Source organism: Carya illinoinensis, chromosome 6 (genome assembly GCF_018687715.1).
Source record: "Carya illinoinensis cultivar Pawnee chromosome 6, C.illinoinensisPawnee_v1, whole genome shotgun sequence".
NCBI lineage: Eukaryota > Viridiplantae > Streptophyta > Magnoliopsida > Fagales > Juglandaceae > Carya > Carya illinoinensis.
This window is the reverse complement of record NC_056757.1, coordinates 34749815-34765912: the sequence shown is the minus strand read 5'-3', so window position 1 is coordinate 34765912 and position 16098 is coordinate 34749815. Positions and strand designations below refer to the sequence as shown.

Genomic DNA, 16098 nt, shown 5'->3' with positions numbered 1-16098 from the left:
ATCCGACTCTTTGTCGGTGTAGATAGGCTTATTTGTGGGCCTTTTTTAAAAATAAAAAATAAAAAATTTAAGTGAAAGCCTTCCACCACAAAATTCCATATAATTAATATATGATCATTAGCCATTTTTTTCCTTCTATATTAAGGCTTAAATATATGTATATTTAAATAAAATGAGAAAAATGACATCAAATAATTCATATTGGTTAGGTAGAGGTGTACAGTGGAAAGCTTCCACGTAGCATCTCTCTCTCTCTCTCTTCTTCTTCTTTTTTTTTTTTTTTTTTTTTTTTTTCAGATTCAAGTTTCAAACTTTTCTACATGTATTCAAGTCACGCCAGTGTAAACTTTCTCATATAAAATTTATATGTAGACCTAACTCCTCTTTAACCTCACAATTGAATCATCTTTAGGAGTAAAATGCAAAGCAAACTTAAATTGATCTCCTTATATAATAAAAATGTACCTCTCAAAATATTTCATGAAGGTCTTTCACTGCTCAACAATTTATAAGAAGTCAGTGCGGTTTTTTAAGAGTTTTACTATATACAAATATAGTCGCGTACTAATCTGTGTACCAATACTGATTCATTCATACTTAAAATTTAAATTAACATTATTTTCAATAAAATCTACTTTTTAACCAATCACATCACATTGGTACACAGATTAGTGTACAATTATACTTGTAACTATATTTTTCCGTTTTTTAAACTCGTTCAAATGGTTTGAAAGAAGATGGATAGATAGAAGCAGTAGCATTGTATAAAGAATGAAATTTGCTGATATATAGCGTAATTTCTCATAAAAAAGTATAAATATATAGGAATAATATAAATTAATCATATCTTAGATATTACTGCTTGCATGAAAGTATATGAGTTATTACACACCAAATAACGTTTATGTAAGAGTACATGGATATATGGATATACGTGCCACAAAGGAAAATAAAATGCTCTCGATCCTCAGGAGAAAAAGCTCCCCAGCCTCCGTGAGGCCTCAAGGATACACTTTCTGTTGCCATAAGCACTGATTCTTAGGAACTCTTCACCTCCTGTTCCGAATCCGGAACCTGGAGCTGTGATTATGTGAGTCTTCTCAAGAATCTCAGAAAATACATCCCAAGATTTTGAGCCAGGAAAACGCACCCACACATAAGGGGCATTTGCACCTCCATATACCTCCAAACCCAGAGAAGTGAAAGTGTCAACCAGAATCCTTGCATTCTCCATGTAGTACTGAACCATGGACTTTGTAGCCTGAAATGGAGATTTCCAAACATCAATTCGATCGGCATGGAAATTATATTGGGTGATAACAAAATAAAAATGATTCAATTTTAAAAGACTAGGACTTGAGACAGTTCTACTAAACACATGATCAGTATGTCATTTTTCTAAAACAAGTTCAACAATTTTATATTATGGGACCCACACAAATTTTTAAACCCAACTCAAAAATCTCAACTCATATCATCTTAACACTAATCACAAAAATATCAAAATTCTCATCTTATCTCACCCCCAAACCTAACAATGAATCAGACGCCAATTTCTATAATTCCATCGGTGGATGTACTTGTTTAAAGGGTTTAGCAGTCCCAAAATATTCTGTAGACGGACCTCTAGGATGTATGGAAACAGATTTGAGGGGAGGATAGGATTTTGTGCTGCTCGTTTAGAAACTCAGGCTCTGTTTGCTTTTTATGAAAAAGTATTCCAAATAAAGAATGAGTTTAATCACAGAGATATAATATGAAGTAGTCATGGTAAAATATTCTGTTTCAGGGAAAGATAAATATTCTTCGAAATCAATCAAGACTAAGATTACGCCTGGTCATTTAAAAGTCACCAAGACGCTCTCATTGCTTGGTATGATATTGTTGCAGATTTTGTCCTGATAAAGGACAACAGAGAAACTCGTTGATTCATGCACTTCTATCTTTAGATATGCGTGCATACATACACAAACACAAAGTTCAACGTTAAAGCTGCATGCTATTTTGAAAATGCCATTCCTTGGATTTGCATCCTGCATTGTCCCTTACCTTCAGACCCTCCGATGATAGACAGGCCAGTCCACCAGCCTGAGCTATATTGGAGGCACCATTAAAGCAAGTGCACACAATGCGATCAAAGTCATTTCTGACAGGAAATCCATTTGAGAATAAGAGTTCTTCAGGGACCACCGTCCAACCAAGACGGACACCGGTGAACCCAGCAAACTTGGAGAAAGAAGAAACTTCAATTGCAACCTACAAGAGGAAAAAGAATAAAACAAATATAAATCGATACGCTGTAATAGAGAAACATTGAGAAGCTGCTTATTGTTTAAGAAGCAAATTAACAAATTATTATGTTCCCTTTACCCACAAACTAGATGTTATTATGGTACAAACTGTAATATATCGTGTTTTCTTGATACGTGCATATGTCATTTGAATTCATATTGACCTCTCCCCAGTGTTTAACAATATCTTTTATCACACGCAAAGATGAATGAGCTAAATAATTGGCTACCATAAGTCAGGGGCCTCGTATGTTGATTCTCAATTAGCAGGCTAACTATAACTACATTTTTTTGTTTGGGGAAAAGAATTATTCACCTCTCTGGCACCAGGAATTTCAAAGATTGACCGAGGACTATCATCCATAATATAAGATGCATAGGCGGAATCAAAAATGATAATTGAACCATTATTCCTTGCAAATTCCACAAGTTTCTCTAACTGCTTTCGTGTTGCCGCATGACCAGTAGGATTGTTCGGAGAGCAAAAGAAGATAATGTCTGCTCTTGACGTTGTATCCAAGTCAGGAAAGAAGTTATTTTGAGGAGAACATCTCATATATTCAATGTTCCTACACTTCAAAGCTTTGTCTTTGTAATTTCCAGCCTGACCAATTATGATACTTGAATCTTGATAAACCTGTTGAAAAACATTTTTTTATCACGAGTTCTACGTTGAAAAGCCATGATTTCAGCTCTGTACTAAGGAAGCAGGGGTAATGACTTCAAGCATAGTAGTTCTCTCAGCTATAGATTCTGTATGAAGCAAAGCATAAATAATTTGCAATAAGATATAAGTTATTAGTATAATCTGAGAAAGTGCCCAGTTCAAAAGATGTCGTCTTTTTTCCCAAGTAAGTTCAAAAAAGATTCGAGTCGCAAGGAGAGTGCATGAAGAAAACAAATCATTCAATTATTACAAAAAACATCAGGTGATGAATTGCAGTATGCCTTAGGAAAAAGTAATACTCTATATCGCCTGTGTTGCCAACCTAAATTCTCAAGACCATTATGGGGTTTGATTTTAGCAGATAACCCCTTCATGGTGCTGGTAATGTTGGCCATGCTATGATTTCGTGAGTAGAAACAGAAGACATGGAGTTAGAAATTGGGGTCAATTGTTAGTAGCATCTGCAATGCATAGAGTCCTGACAATTTATAAAAGGGTATAGAGAAGCTTGATATTGTTACCGGATAAGAGGGGTCCTGTACAGCTATCGTCACATTTGCACCGAGAAGCAACTGCCAATATAGAAAGAGAACATGATTGAGTACTTGTACGGTAAAACAAGCTTAATAAGATAAACAGATGATGTCCAGATTGTAGCATTCTAAAAAATTTCTTGTGTAAAATAAATAAATAAAATCATACAAACAAAGAAGGAAGGAAGGAGATATCCATCAATGCTCAATGTTTAAATACCTGCAGACGAGTAATATCGCACTGTGCGCCATCCGTCACAAAAACTTCTGTATCTTTTATGGATATATCTTTGTAGAATGATTCGGCAATAGCCTTCCTCAATGCCTGCCACATGGACATAGAAGTTGCAGTCTAACATCCATTTACATGGAATTTTAACGGTATTGTAATTGTATATTCATTTGTAATCTTTTCTTTTCAGATCTTCCCTTGTCAGTGGAGGCCTACCTAACAGTTTATTTGTCCAGTAGTGGACACAAATGTTTGTAAAACAGGCTTCAATTATAGCATATAGGACTAAAGTAAAATGGTTATTAATATCTATAGCTTCATATTAAAAATTTAGAAAATGAAAAAAATAACAAAGCAATAAAATATTCGGATAAACTGAAACAAGCATCAAAGATTCAAAATACCTCATAGCCTTGCTCTGGTCCATACCCTCTATAACCTTCAGGCGTTGAAAGGGCCAGTGCATACTGTAAAACATCATGTTAGCGGATGTTTAGTTTTAAACAAATTTCTTGAAAGCTCCCTCTGGCATTAATGGCTTATGGGTCAAGAAAAGCAGAGAGAGAGAGAGAGAGAGAGAGAGAGAACAAATGAAATCTTCACTGCATCAATAACTTTCTGCTTCTGAATGATCTCGATACAAGAAAGAGATTGCTTGATTAATATTCCCAAAGGATTTAGTATTTTACATTCTAATGTGTAATGCACATACATACAAACACTTGTCCCAGAATAGATATGTATGTGTATATCTGTTTATGAAAGGATTTCTTCTGAAACATAAAACATTCTGTCTTTGCCAGTTTGCTTATTGGTGTATGTTTGGCAATAAGAATAAAATTTAATTATCAAATTGAGAAAGATGGTATCAGCACTTCTGAGGAAGGCACGTATCGATAACTTTAGGGAATCAACATGCTATTTGAGATGGGTGATATGTGGACAACCGGCCCCTCATATGTAAAGAAAATAAGGTTCTAGAGAGTGATATTGTTATTACCTTCCCGACCTATTTTTTACCCTCATATTGAAGGAGCTTTCCAGTCACAAACTATGAACCTATATATATGGTGCTCGAAGATATGTGCTTGGTGATATAGAAGCTAAAACAGTCATCAATTTAGTCTGATAATCAGAGTATAATTTCCTGACTGTATTTGTTCTTTAAATTACTGACAATAAAAGGTGTCTCTGCAAAAGTAAAAAACACAGAAAACTGTTATCCTCAATTAGGGGATAGTTGCCGTGTTTCACCACACAAGATTTTCCACTTGCCAGATGATATCATAAATTCATATAGAGATCTTATAAATTCACAACAGCAGCTAAGTATAGCTGTGCATATATTTGCAACATTTTGCTCACATTTGCACACTTTATATGCTAGTTTCTTGCAAAAGTATGCCAATATGTAATGTTAGGAAAACCCATTTCCACATCTTATATCCATGTTCATGTCGGGGGATCACATTATATGAATTATAGAAACGTGATTAGGAAAAAAACATTCAAGATGCATCAAATAAATCATCCATCTGAAGGGAAATATTTTTGTCCCTATTGGTTTCTCTGTGATTTGATTAGATCCCTTGGCAAACATAAACCTGTCCAACTCAGACAGATATGTTCATGTTGGCAAGTAATTCTCTCCAGCTTTTATAGACTGTAGAAGCATGACAAAAGCAAACAAATAAGGATTTATTTAAATTACTTCTGCCATGCTTGATGCTATGATGTCTGGTAGAGGCTCTGTGGTATCACCAACTCCGAGGCTGATCAATTTCGCATTTGGGAACTTCTCAATGTGTTGAAGCTTGCACCTGGAAATCTGAATCATATGTAGTTAAGGTCATGAGCAACTATGAATACCTAATGCTGAGACACTGGGAAAACAAAACAAAAAAATGGTTATTGTCAAAAGCCACCAAAACGAAGTGGCATGCAGATGGATTCATAAGACGCTACTACACCAGGGGTGGCAAGAGAATCTTGTACTTGGAAAGTCATTTTGATCAGAAGGAAATTGACAGGGCTCAAATCAATGATTTAGGTAGGAAGCCATATGGCCCAATACCATTATAAAAACACAGAAACAAGTTAAATCGTTCATTGAAAGAAAGAAAGAAAAGTTAAAATAGCTAAATATCAGTTAAACAAGAATCCAAGGCACCTCAGAGAACAAATATCCATTCTGCAAATTTTCCATGTTCACGTTCCGGGGTACCTTTGTCCGGTAACCTGTGATAACACAACTTATGAGTATTGATGAGAACTTGGCGTTAAAAATCAGAATGAAAGCTGCAAGCATCTAAAATTTAAAAAAATGGGCTTTAACCAGTACAACATGTGTTCATACCAACTCCATCCCTTTTGGCCTTCAGGCTGTAACAATCAGAAACAATAACAGAATACATTAAGAGCATATCAGCTTGAATTCGTTGTGCATGAAAGTAGATGATAGACCATGACATAACACCGACTCTGGTTCCTATTTTTATATCATGGAAGTACCTGGCCTGGACCATCCTAGGCTGCAATACAATTGCGAAGGACAAAGAACTGCAAGCTGAAAAGTTATACATTTTGTGTTTAATTATTTCTGCTTCAGACAAACCCTTTTGAGATTCTTGTTTCAAATGTAGATGAGTAATTGCAAGTATGCTAGATATCCACATTGTGATATATATAGTCACGTACCACTTCCTATCAACATCTAAAAGGGGTCAATAATAAATGATATTCAGTGCCAGTCTGGCAGAACAGGATTTCTTCAATAGTCAGTCCTCAGAAGCTAGCACATGTGAGATCAATCAGTTCACACCAAATGGCTATTCCCGAAGCTTGGTAGTCGCTGTTCGAATGATTTCAGTATATCATTAATTTAAGTAACAAAGAAAATTGGTCCTGTTTCCCACACCTCCCCCCCCCCCCCCCCCCCCCCCCCCCCCCCCTCTCTTTTTTTCTCTTTTTTTTTTTCCTTCTTTTCTCCATTTTGACCCTGTTGATCTCTAAAGTGCATCAGAAACTAGGTGAGGTTATTTCCTTGGTAGTGCCTTCGAATTCGTTTATGTGATTTTGAGCATTGCTCTCAATAAATCATGATCCAGTCATTAACGTGCATGCATATGCATGTAGTCCAGTGGACAGAATCATGTCCTGTATATTAAAATATAAATATCTAACAGCTAGATACCACTAAGCTATATCAGTCCAGGGCACATGTTTTAGTCATACAGATGATATGCAGAACTACCTACATGCTATCTTTCAAGGTTTTCCTGCATGGTAACTAAAGGAAACAAGTGTTCTATATCCATTCTGACCGAACTGTATGAAATAAATGGTTTATTTCCACATTGAAAAGTTATGTAGCTTTCTTTAGGTGAGATCTGTTGTTACATGAATAAAAAACCATGAAGGAAGAACCAGTATGATCGGCTGACAATATGTATAGTCATTATTAAAGACCACAAGATGTCAATATCCTGTCAAACCGTCACCAAATTCCCAATAATTTTTCTACTCAAGTCTGTCCAATGTCTTGATGAATTTGCATGACTGCTTCTTACATCCTTCGATTGTATTTCCTGTAGCCATACTAATGCCATTCAAACCTAGGTATTACTTTGCACAAACACATGCATTGATGCACAATCCAAGAAGTTTCAAATTGCATTGTGTGCAAGTCAGTGCCTGCGTCATCCAAGCATTGACCCAAAAGAAGCACATCACAATGTCAATGTCACAGTTTAAGTCTACCCTTCCATGTTTATAACGGTGAAACCAAAAAGATAAGGTTGACTTCCAAGCTTTCTTTAGGTGATATCTGTTGTCACAATAACAAAAACATGAAGGAAGATCAAGTACTTCCACTATTATTAAAGACCACAAGATGTCAATATTCCATCAAAAGTTCCACATCTGCTTACCTAATTCCCAATATTTTTTCTCCCTATGTCTGCCCAGTATCTTGATGAATTTGCATGAAAACTTCTTACATCCTTCGATTGTATTTCATGTAGCCATACTCTTGTTATTCAAACCCAAGTCTTACTTGCATAAACACATGCACAATCCAAGAAGTTTTGAATTACATAGTGTTCATCATGTCGTGACTGTGTCATCCAAAAGCATTGACCCAAAAGATTAATCACGTCTCAATATCTTCAGCGTGCAAGTCTACCCTACTAGATTTTATGATGGTTAAACCAAAAAAAAAAAAAAAAAAAAAAAAGGTTGACAGCCATAAAATAGTACTTTCCTTAGTATGAAAGGATTGAAGAGAATAACCATAAGGAATCTTTTCAGTAGGCAAAACCGCGGTGACCACCTAACTTCCACAAAGTTTATAGCTTAATATTGAGCTCAAGCCTTGGCCATTTAAAATATTTTATTATTATTTGAAGGAAACCGGATGCTTCAAGACCATATGGGTTGTTGTCTCTTTATTATAAGGCTTGAAACGAGACAAAATTGTACCAACATAACTCCATAAATTTGTTGTCAGTTACCTCGTTTGGATTTTCTATAGTCTTTGACTCAATCTTACAAGGTTTAGGCCTCGTTTGGGAATATAAATATTTTTAAATATTATTTAAATATAAAATAATTTTTAATTTTTAATTTTTTTATCTAATTATTACAAAATTTTCAACCTTTTAAACAAAACACAAAAAAAAAAAAAAAATACAATTTTATCAAATTTTAACATAAAAATAATATCAAAAAATAATATTTAAACAATTTTTTAACTTTATATATTTTTACTCAAATTTTTCTCTTTCCTTTTTCAAAACCCAATAAACATTTTAATTCAAACAATTTTACTTCTATTTATAAATTATTTCAGTACTATTTACGAGTTGAGTTGAGATTAGTTGAGTTGAGTTGTAAATAATAATATTTTGTAGATCTCATTGAGATGAGTTTAACTTTTATAGGTTGAGATAAATTTAACTTTTTAGGATGAAATGTATAAAGAATGTTGAGATGAGAATAACTTTTTTACGAGAAATTAAAAAATTAATGAGTTTTATCAATGATTAGTTTAAAATGAATTAAATTTAGTTTAACAACTAAACACAAACTAAGTATCCAAACAAGTCCCATCACTAATAGGTATTGTGTTTGAGTGTATTTGAGTTTCAGACAATTCAATTAAGAAAGAGATAATTATATAAATTATACCTTATAACATTTTATGGAATATGATGCACAAAACATTTGCACAAATCTCAATAAATGTCATAGAACTCATTTAGGTGCTGTTTGGATATTGAGTTAAGATAAAAGTGAAAAATTGAATAAAATAATATTATAATATTATTATTATTATTTTAAAATTTGAAAAAGTTAAATTATTTATTATATTTTATGTAAAAATTTAAAAAAGTTATAATAATAAGATAAAATGAGATAAAATAAAATACTTTTATTATCCAAACGTGGCCTTAAATGTATATCTCCCACTTAAAACCTCGAACAAGAACTTCTTAAGGTAATCTAAATGGTGATTTAACAATTGGATCGTTTGATTCTTCATTATTAAATTAATGATTTAATAGTGCAAATCTTAACTACCCTCTATCCTTATCCTGAATAAACATTCAAACAACCAGAAATACGTAAAAGACGACGACTAAACTCTGAAGACCTCAAATGTGAACAGGAGAAGTACCAAATTCCGTCTTGAATTGAGATCGATCCTTTGCCTATTTTGTATATGTTAATAGAAAATTAATTGACCTTGACTCATTCAACATTTAATAATAATAAAATTAAAACTAAAAGCAAGATCAAACGTAAGATGGAGACAAACCAGAGCATCAGTTCTGCTTCTGTTCTTCATCTGTCGGCTTTTCTTGCTTTCTATAATGTCCTACGTTTGTCGTGCTATTATTGGGACGGGCAGCTTTTGACGCACGAATCTTTTACAAAACGACATCCGGCAAACATTTTTCCCCCATGGATAAAAATCTTCAATTTTCTATTTATTTTTTAGATTTTCAGAATTGTCTAAAAAGTTATTTTTCTAAAAAATAAATTAGCCATTTATCTAAGTAAAAAATATATATATATATATATGTAAAATGATCTAAAATAATCTAGTCAGATATTTCATTCCATCCGGAGCTGTACGGTATAGTGATTTTTACTATCTAAAAACTATATTTTATCTATTAAATTTTGAAAATAACTACTTAAATATATAATAAATAAATAAAATAATAAAAACCGACAGTGAATAGTTTGTGAAAAGTATATAAATAATGAAAAACTGATATGAAGAGTGTGTAAAAAGTGAATGAACAGTATATAAATTGACATGAACAGTAATTAAATAGGATAAAATCTTAAAGTGAGATTCATATTTTTTTATAATTTAAAAAAGAAAATATTATCTCATTTTATTTTACTATTTAAATACATATTTTTTAATAAATTATTTCATCTTATCTTAATTTAATTACTATTTAAAATATTTCATTTCACCCTATACCGATCAAACGAGGCTATTCTCGCAAACAAACTAAAAAGAGCCAGGCATTCGAACAGTACGAGTACATTGACAGGCTACGCTGTTTCACTCACGTTTGAAAGCTCAGATTGCTCCTACTCCCAGTCCCCACACGGCAGAGAAATATAAACTTTCTTCACCAACTTTCGGATATTAATTTTGCCATAAATGAGCAAAAAATCTCAGCCTTTCGCTTGAAATGTTGCTATGAATACAATCACACACTTTTGCATGGGTGCGAAGCAATTGGTGCATGCATCAGTGCCTGGGCAAGGAAGTGTATATTACATTAATGTATAAAGTGTCACACAGCTTAGGCGGCAAGGAGCAGAGCATGAAGGACTTTAGAGCATCTGAACTGAAGTGAACTCCCAGCTGGGATTTAGTTGCTGTCGTGGCCTACCAGCGTGAAAGGGCCTGCTAATGGGAGGATGTAAGGGCTGGATCAGACAAGAAAAGCTGGGCCGTATGGGCCAGAAGCTGCAGCTGTTATTCATCTTTGATTTAAATTGTAAGGGCCTTTAGCCTAGTTAGAATAAAGACTTTCGTAAATTACATATTATAGTACATAAGGTCTCTGTATGAGACTTAACATATGATATAGAATATTTTACTGTTCATCATTACTGTAGAGGTGCTTTCCCTCGAAGAAAGTGTGGCTACTGTCGTGAGGCATTTCCATTAATATTACAGTTTCTTCTATACATTTCCATCTTATTTTCACTACATTTACCATAAGCTATTATAAGTGGTATCCAAGAGCCCAGATCCTACTTTCCTTAGCCCCAATGGCAGACGACACTAGATTGAAGGACCTGCATGAAGGGTTCACGTCATTTAAGAAATCAACTGAAGCACACATAAAAAATACTGAATCACAGTTTACTACCATCGGTATTGAGCTGCAAGCAGTCAAGAAGCAAATAGAAAACATGATGTAGCAGTTTTCATCGTTTGCATCTGATATGCAGAAATCAAATGCAAACCCATCAAGCATTTTCAATAACAATGAAGAAAATAATGGGCAACACACGATACCTCATGCGGGAGACATACAACCTAGATCTGTACGGCTTGACTTTCCAACATTTGATGGGGATGATCCACAAGGCTGGCTGTACAAGGTAAAACAGTTCTTTGCATTTCACAATACTTTACCTCACCATCGTTTACATTTGGTATCATTTCACATGGTTGGAAAGGCATTAGTTTGGTTTCAAGGCCTTGATGAGTCAGGTTTGTTGACTGAGTGGGAGGATTTTGTTAATGTTTTACTGATTCGTTTTGGCCCTAGTAGCTATGATGATCCAGTTGAACAAATTACTAGACTAAGGTAGATGGGTTCGGTTGAGGAGTATAAGACTGCCTTTGAGCTTATTGCTAATAGGCTAAGGCGTTTGGATGAAAGTGACAAGCTGAGTTGCTTTATCAGTGGATTAAAAGACGATATCCGTTTGACAGTTAAGATGTTCAACCCTCACACTCTACTCACAGCTTATAGGCTTGCAAGAATTCAAGAAGAAAAACTATCCCTCCATAAAAAGCCAAACCCACGACCAAACCTTCCTCAATATGTTGAACCAGCCTCATTAAAATACCAACCAGCACAAAATCCAGACTCTTCAGAAAACCACCAACCATATAATAAAGCCACAGTACCAGTGCAGAAAATCAATCCAAATCAAATGAAAATAAAAAGAGACAAGGGCTTGTGTTACCATTGTGACTCGAAATGGCATTCAGGGCATCGATGCAATAGCCTTAAATTTTATTTAATTAAAGAAGTTGTAGAGGAAAATGAGGAGACAATGGAAGACACGGGTTAGTGTTCTGTCCAGATTGACAATTGAGGTGTGTGTGAGGTCGAAAAGCAACTGTAAAAGACTCCAGAGATTTCCTTACATGCTATTATTGGATCGATGGACCCAAAGACTATGAGGGTGAAAGGGAAGATTGGCACTAAGTGGGTCATTATCCTCATTGATTCAGGAAGTACCCATAATTTCCTAGATCCAGCAGTGCTTTCACGGGTTTCCATACCCATAGTAGCAGAGGATAAGGTTCAGGTTAAGGTGGCCAATGGGGATTTAGTAGACAATGAAGATAAGGTGAAGGGAGTACAGGTGGGTATTCAAGGAGTTGAGTTTTTACTTGATATGTACATTTTAGTGTTGGCAAGTTGTGACATAGTTTTGGGCATCCAATAATTACAAGGATTGGGACCAATACTTTGGAATTTTAAGGAGTTAACTATGCAATTTACTTACCAACAGACTGTTGTGATTTTAAAAGGGCTCACTGGGCACAAATGGATTGAGGAAGGCTCCATTCAGAACTGTAACAGTATGGAGAAAAAGGGGATCATGTTACACCTCATTGACAACTCCAACCAATTCACACCAACCCAAATCCCAAGCAATATACAGAACCTACTCAACCAATACACTGACATTTTTGCCACCCCAAAAGGCCTACCCCCCAATCGTTCCCATGACCACTCAATAACATTACAACCAGGTGCCACACCCATTTCTGTACACCCATATCGCTACCCCTATTTTCAGAAAGATGAAATTGAGAAGATTGTTAAGGAGTTGTTGAGCTCGAGAGTGATTCGTCCCAGCCAGAGTCCTTATTCATCTCCTGTTTTGTTGGTAAGGAAGGCTTATAGCACATGGCGTCTGTGTGTGGATTCTAGAGCATTAAACAGTGCTACAATTAAGGATAGATATCCAATTCTTGTGATGGAGGAACTGTTGGATGAGTTACATGGAGTCAAGATTTTTTCTAAACTTGATTTAAGGTCAGGCTATCATCAAATCCAAGTTAAACCAGAAGATATTCCAAAGACTGCCTTCCGCACTCATGAGGGTCACTATGAATTCTTGGTCATGCCCTTCGGGTTGACCAATGCCCCTTCAACTTTCCAGAGTTTAATGAACTAGGTTTTTAAACCTTTTCTCAATCTCAGAAAATTCATTTTAGGTTTTTTTATTTTTTTTATTTTTATGATATATTGGTTTACAGCCTAAATGCAGCTACACACCTGGGCCATTTAAGGGTTACTTTTGACATGTTAAGGCAGCACCAATTGCTTGCTAAACTTAGCAAGTGCAGTTTTGGTTGTGAAGAGATTTCTTACTTGGGCCATTTGATTTCTAGTTATGGAGTACGAGTTGATCCGGAAAAGATTAAAGCTATGCTAGAATGGCCTAAACCACGGTCTGTAAAATAGCTAAGAGGCTTTTTAGGCCTCACGGGATATTACAGAAGATTCATCAAGGGCTATGGAGCTATAGCGGCCAGGTTAACTGACCTCTTAACAAAGGAGAAATTCTATTGGGATGAAGGAGCCCAAGAGGCCTTTGAGAGACTCAAAATAGCAGTAACACAACCTCCTGTATTAGCCCTACCAGATTTTCAGTTTCCTTTTATGATTGAGTGTGATGCCTCGGGTGAGGCCATGGGGGTTGTGTTAATGCAGAGGGGGAGACCCTTGGCCTATTTCAGCAAAGCATTGAAGGGAAGAGCTGTGGGGATGTCTACTTATGAGAATGAATTTTTAGCACTAGTTTCAACAGTGCAAAAATGGAGGTCCTACTTATTGGGACAGGCTTTTGTGATTAAAACTTATCATCAAAGTCTTAAATTCCTACTCGACCAGAGAGTAGGAACTACCATGCAGCAAAAATAGATATCTAAGCTATTGGGCTATGACTTTGTAATTGAGTTTAAAAAAGGAAGGGAGAATGTAGTGGCCGAGGCTTTGTCTAGGCAAAGGGAAGAATCTAAGGTAACCTTCTCAGTTATTTCATTGCCTACTTGGGACTGGATAGATGACATCAAAGGGCATTATGGGGAAGACTTAAAATTGCAAGAATTATGGCAAAAGCACCAAGAGGGTGAGCTCACTAGTCCCTATACAGTCAAGAATGGTATGATGATGTACAAAAACAGGTTATACATTGCAGCTAGTCAAGGGTTAATTTAGAAACTACTGGAATTAATTCATAGCAGCCCTATGGGTGGTCACATGGGATTTGATAAAACCTTACATAGGCTATAAAGAGATTTTTATTGGCCTGGACAAAAGGCGGATGTGAAGGCTTTCCTAAAGAATTGCGATACCTGTCAAGTGGTGAAGGTAGATAATACTCTCCCTAGTGGACTTTTACAGCCCCAACCCATTCCCTCAAAACCATGGACCAATATCACAATAGATTTTGTTGATGGTTTACCTAGGTCCGAGAGGTTCAACTCTTTATGGGTTATTGTGGATAGATTTACAAAATACACTCATTTTGTACCTCTCTGTCACCCCTACACTGCTAAGGATGTGGCCAAGTTGCTTATGAAACATGTATTCAAGCTACATGGTATGCCAAGCTCGATTGTTTCCAACCGAGACTCCACTTTTACAAGTAGATTTTGGAAGGAACTATTTTCCTTACAGGGAGTATAGCTGGCATTTAGCACAGCTTACCACCCTTAAACAAATGGCCAAACAGAGGCCGTTAACAAATGTGTTGAAAATTACCAAAGATTTTATGTAGAGGACAAACCTAAGGACTGGTCTCACAGGATCGAATTAGCAGAATGGTGTTACAACTCAAGCATGCATGCATCTATCAAAATGATGTCATTTGAAGCACTGTATGGCTACAAACCCCCAAAACTAACAAGCTATGTACCAGGAACTTCAAAGTTAGAAGAGATAGAGACTACCTTGCGCGACCGTGAGCAGCTGTGGGGCCTGTTAAAGCAAAATCTCATTAGAGCACAAGAAAGGATGAGTAAATACACTAACATGAGAAGAAAAGAACAGATGTACCAAATTGGAGATTGGGTATTTTTAAAGCTGCAACCGTATTGACAATCAACCATCAGTAGTCGGCAGAACCTCAAACTCAGTCCCAGGTATTACAGGCCGTATCAGGTGGAGCAACGAGTCGGAGAGGTAGCATACCGATTGAAACTACCGTCCACGGCGCAGATCCACAACGTATTTTATGTTTCCTAGTTGAAGCCGAAACTCAGCCAAGGGGTTACGCCCATAGCAACCCTTCCTCCTGTCGACAAACAAGGAGCCATTAAAGTTGAACCGGCTGAAACATTAAATCGAAGGTTAAAGAAAGTAAAGAACAAACCGGTGGTGGAAGTCTTGATCCGTTGGCAAGGGCAAACTGCAGAGGAAGCTTCCTGGGAGATGTATCATCAATTTTGTGAAAATTTTCCCCACCTGAAGTGAGGGGGAGTTGTCACACGGCTTCGGCAGCAAGGAGTAGAGCATGAAGGACTTTAGGGCATCTGAACTGAAGTGAACTCCCAGCTGGGATTTAGTTGCTGTCGTGGGCTACCAGCATGAAAGGGCCTACTAATGGGCCAACGAATTAGAGGATGGAGGGGCTGGATTAGACAAGAATAAGCTGGGCCATATGGGCCAAAAGCTGTAGCTGTGATTCATCTTTGATTTAAATTGTAAAGGCCTTTAGCCCAGTTAGAGTAAGGACTTTTTAGTAAATTACATATTGTAGTACATAAGGTCTCTGTATGAGACTTAACCTATGATCTGAAATATTCTCCTGTTCATTGTTACTGTGGAGGTGCTTTCCCTCGAAGAAAGTGTGGCTATTGTCACGAGGCATTTCCATTAATATTACAGTTTCTTCTATACATTTCCATCTTATTTTCACTACATTTACTATAAGAGAAAATAAGCAAACTTGGATCTCAAGAATCAAATCCAGCTTGTACGAAAAGGGTTTACTTTAGACATGTAATCTAAATAAACTGTCGGATGAAACTTTCAAAACTTGGTGGCCATGAAAGAATGGAGATCGGCGAAAACACGATGTTCA

General features: G+C 36.0%; 1 protein-coding gene across 1 annotated transcript; it reads right to left on the bottom strand.

The window, feature by feature from the left end:
* Positions 1-770: 770 nt before the first annotated feature.
* Positions 771-6382, bottom strand: LOC122313989 (aminotransferase ALD1, chloroplastic-like). Its single transcript, XM_043129349.1, has 10 exons — positions 6235-6382; positions 6080-6105; positions 5894-5961; positions 5435-5551; positions 4128-4190; positions 3712-3816; positions 3480-3530; positions 2608-2928; positions 2050-2256; positions 771-1261 (listed from the first exon to the last, which is right to left on the bottom strand). Exons 1-10 carry the CDS (start codon positions 6303-6305, stop codon positions 968-970), a joined length of 1323 nt encoding a protein of 440 aa, XP_042985283.1. The 5' UTR covers positions 6306-6382; the 3' UTR covers positions 771-967.
* Between the last annotated feature and the right edge of the window lie 9716 nt (positions 6383-16098).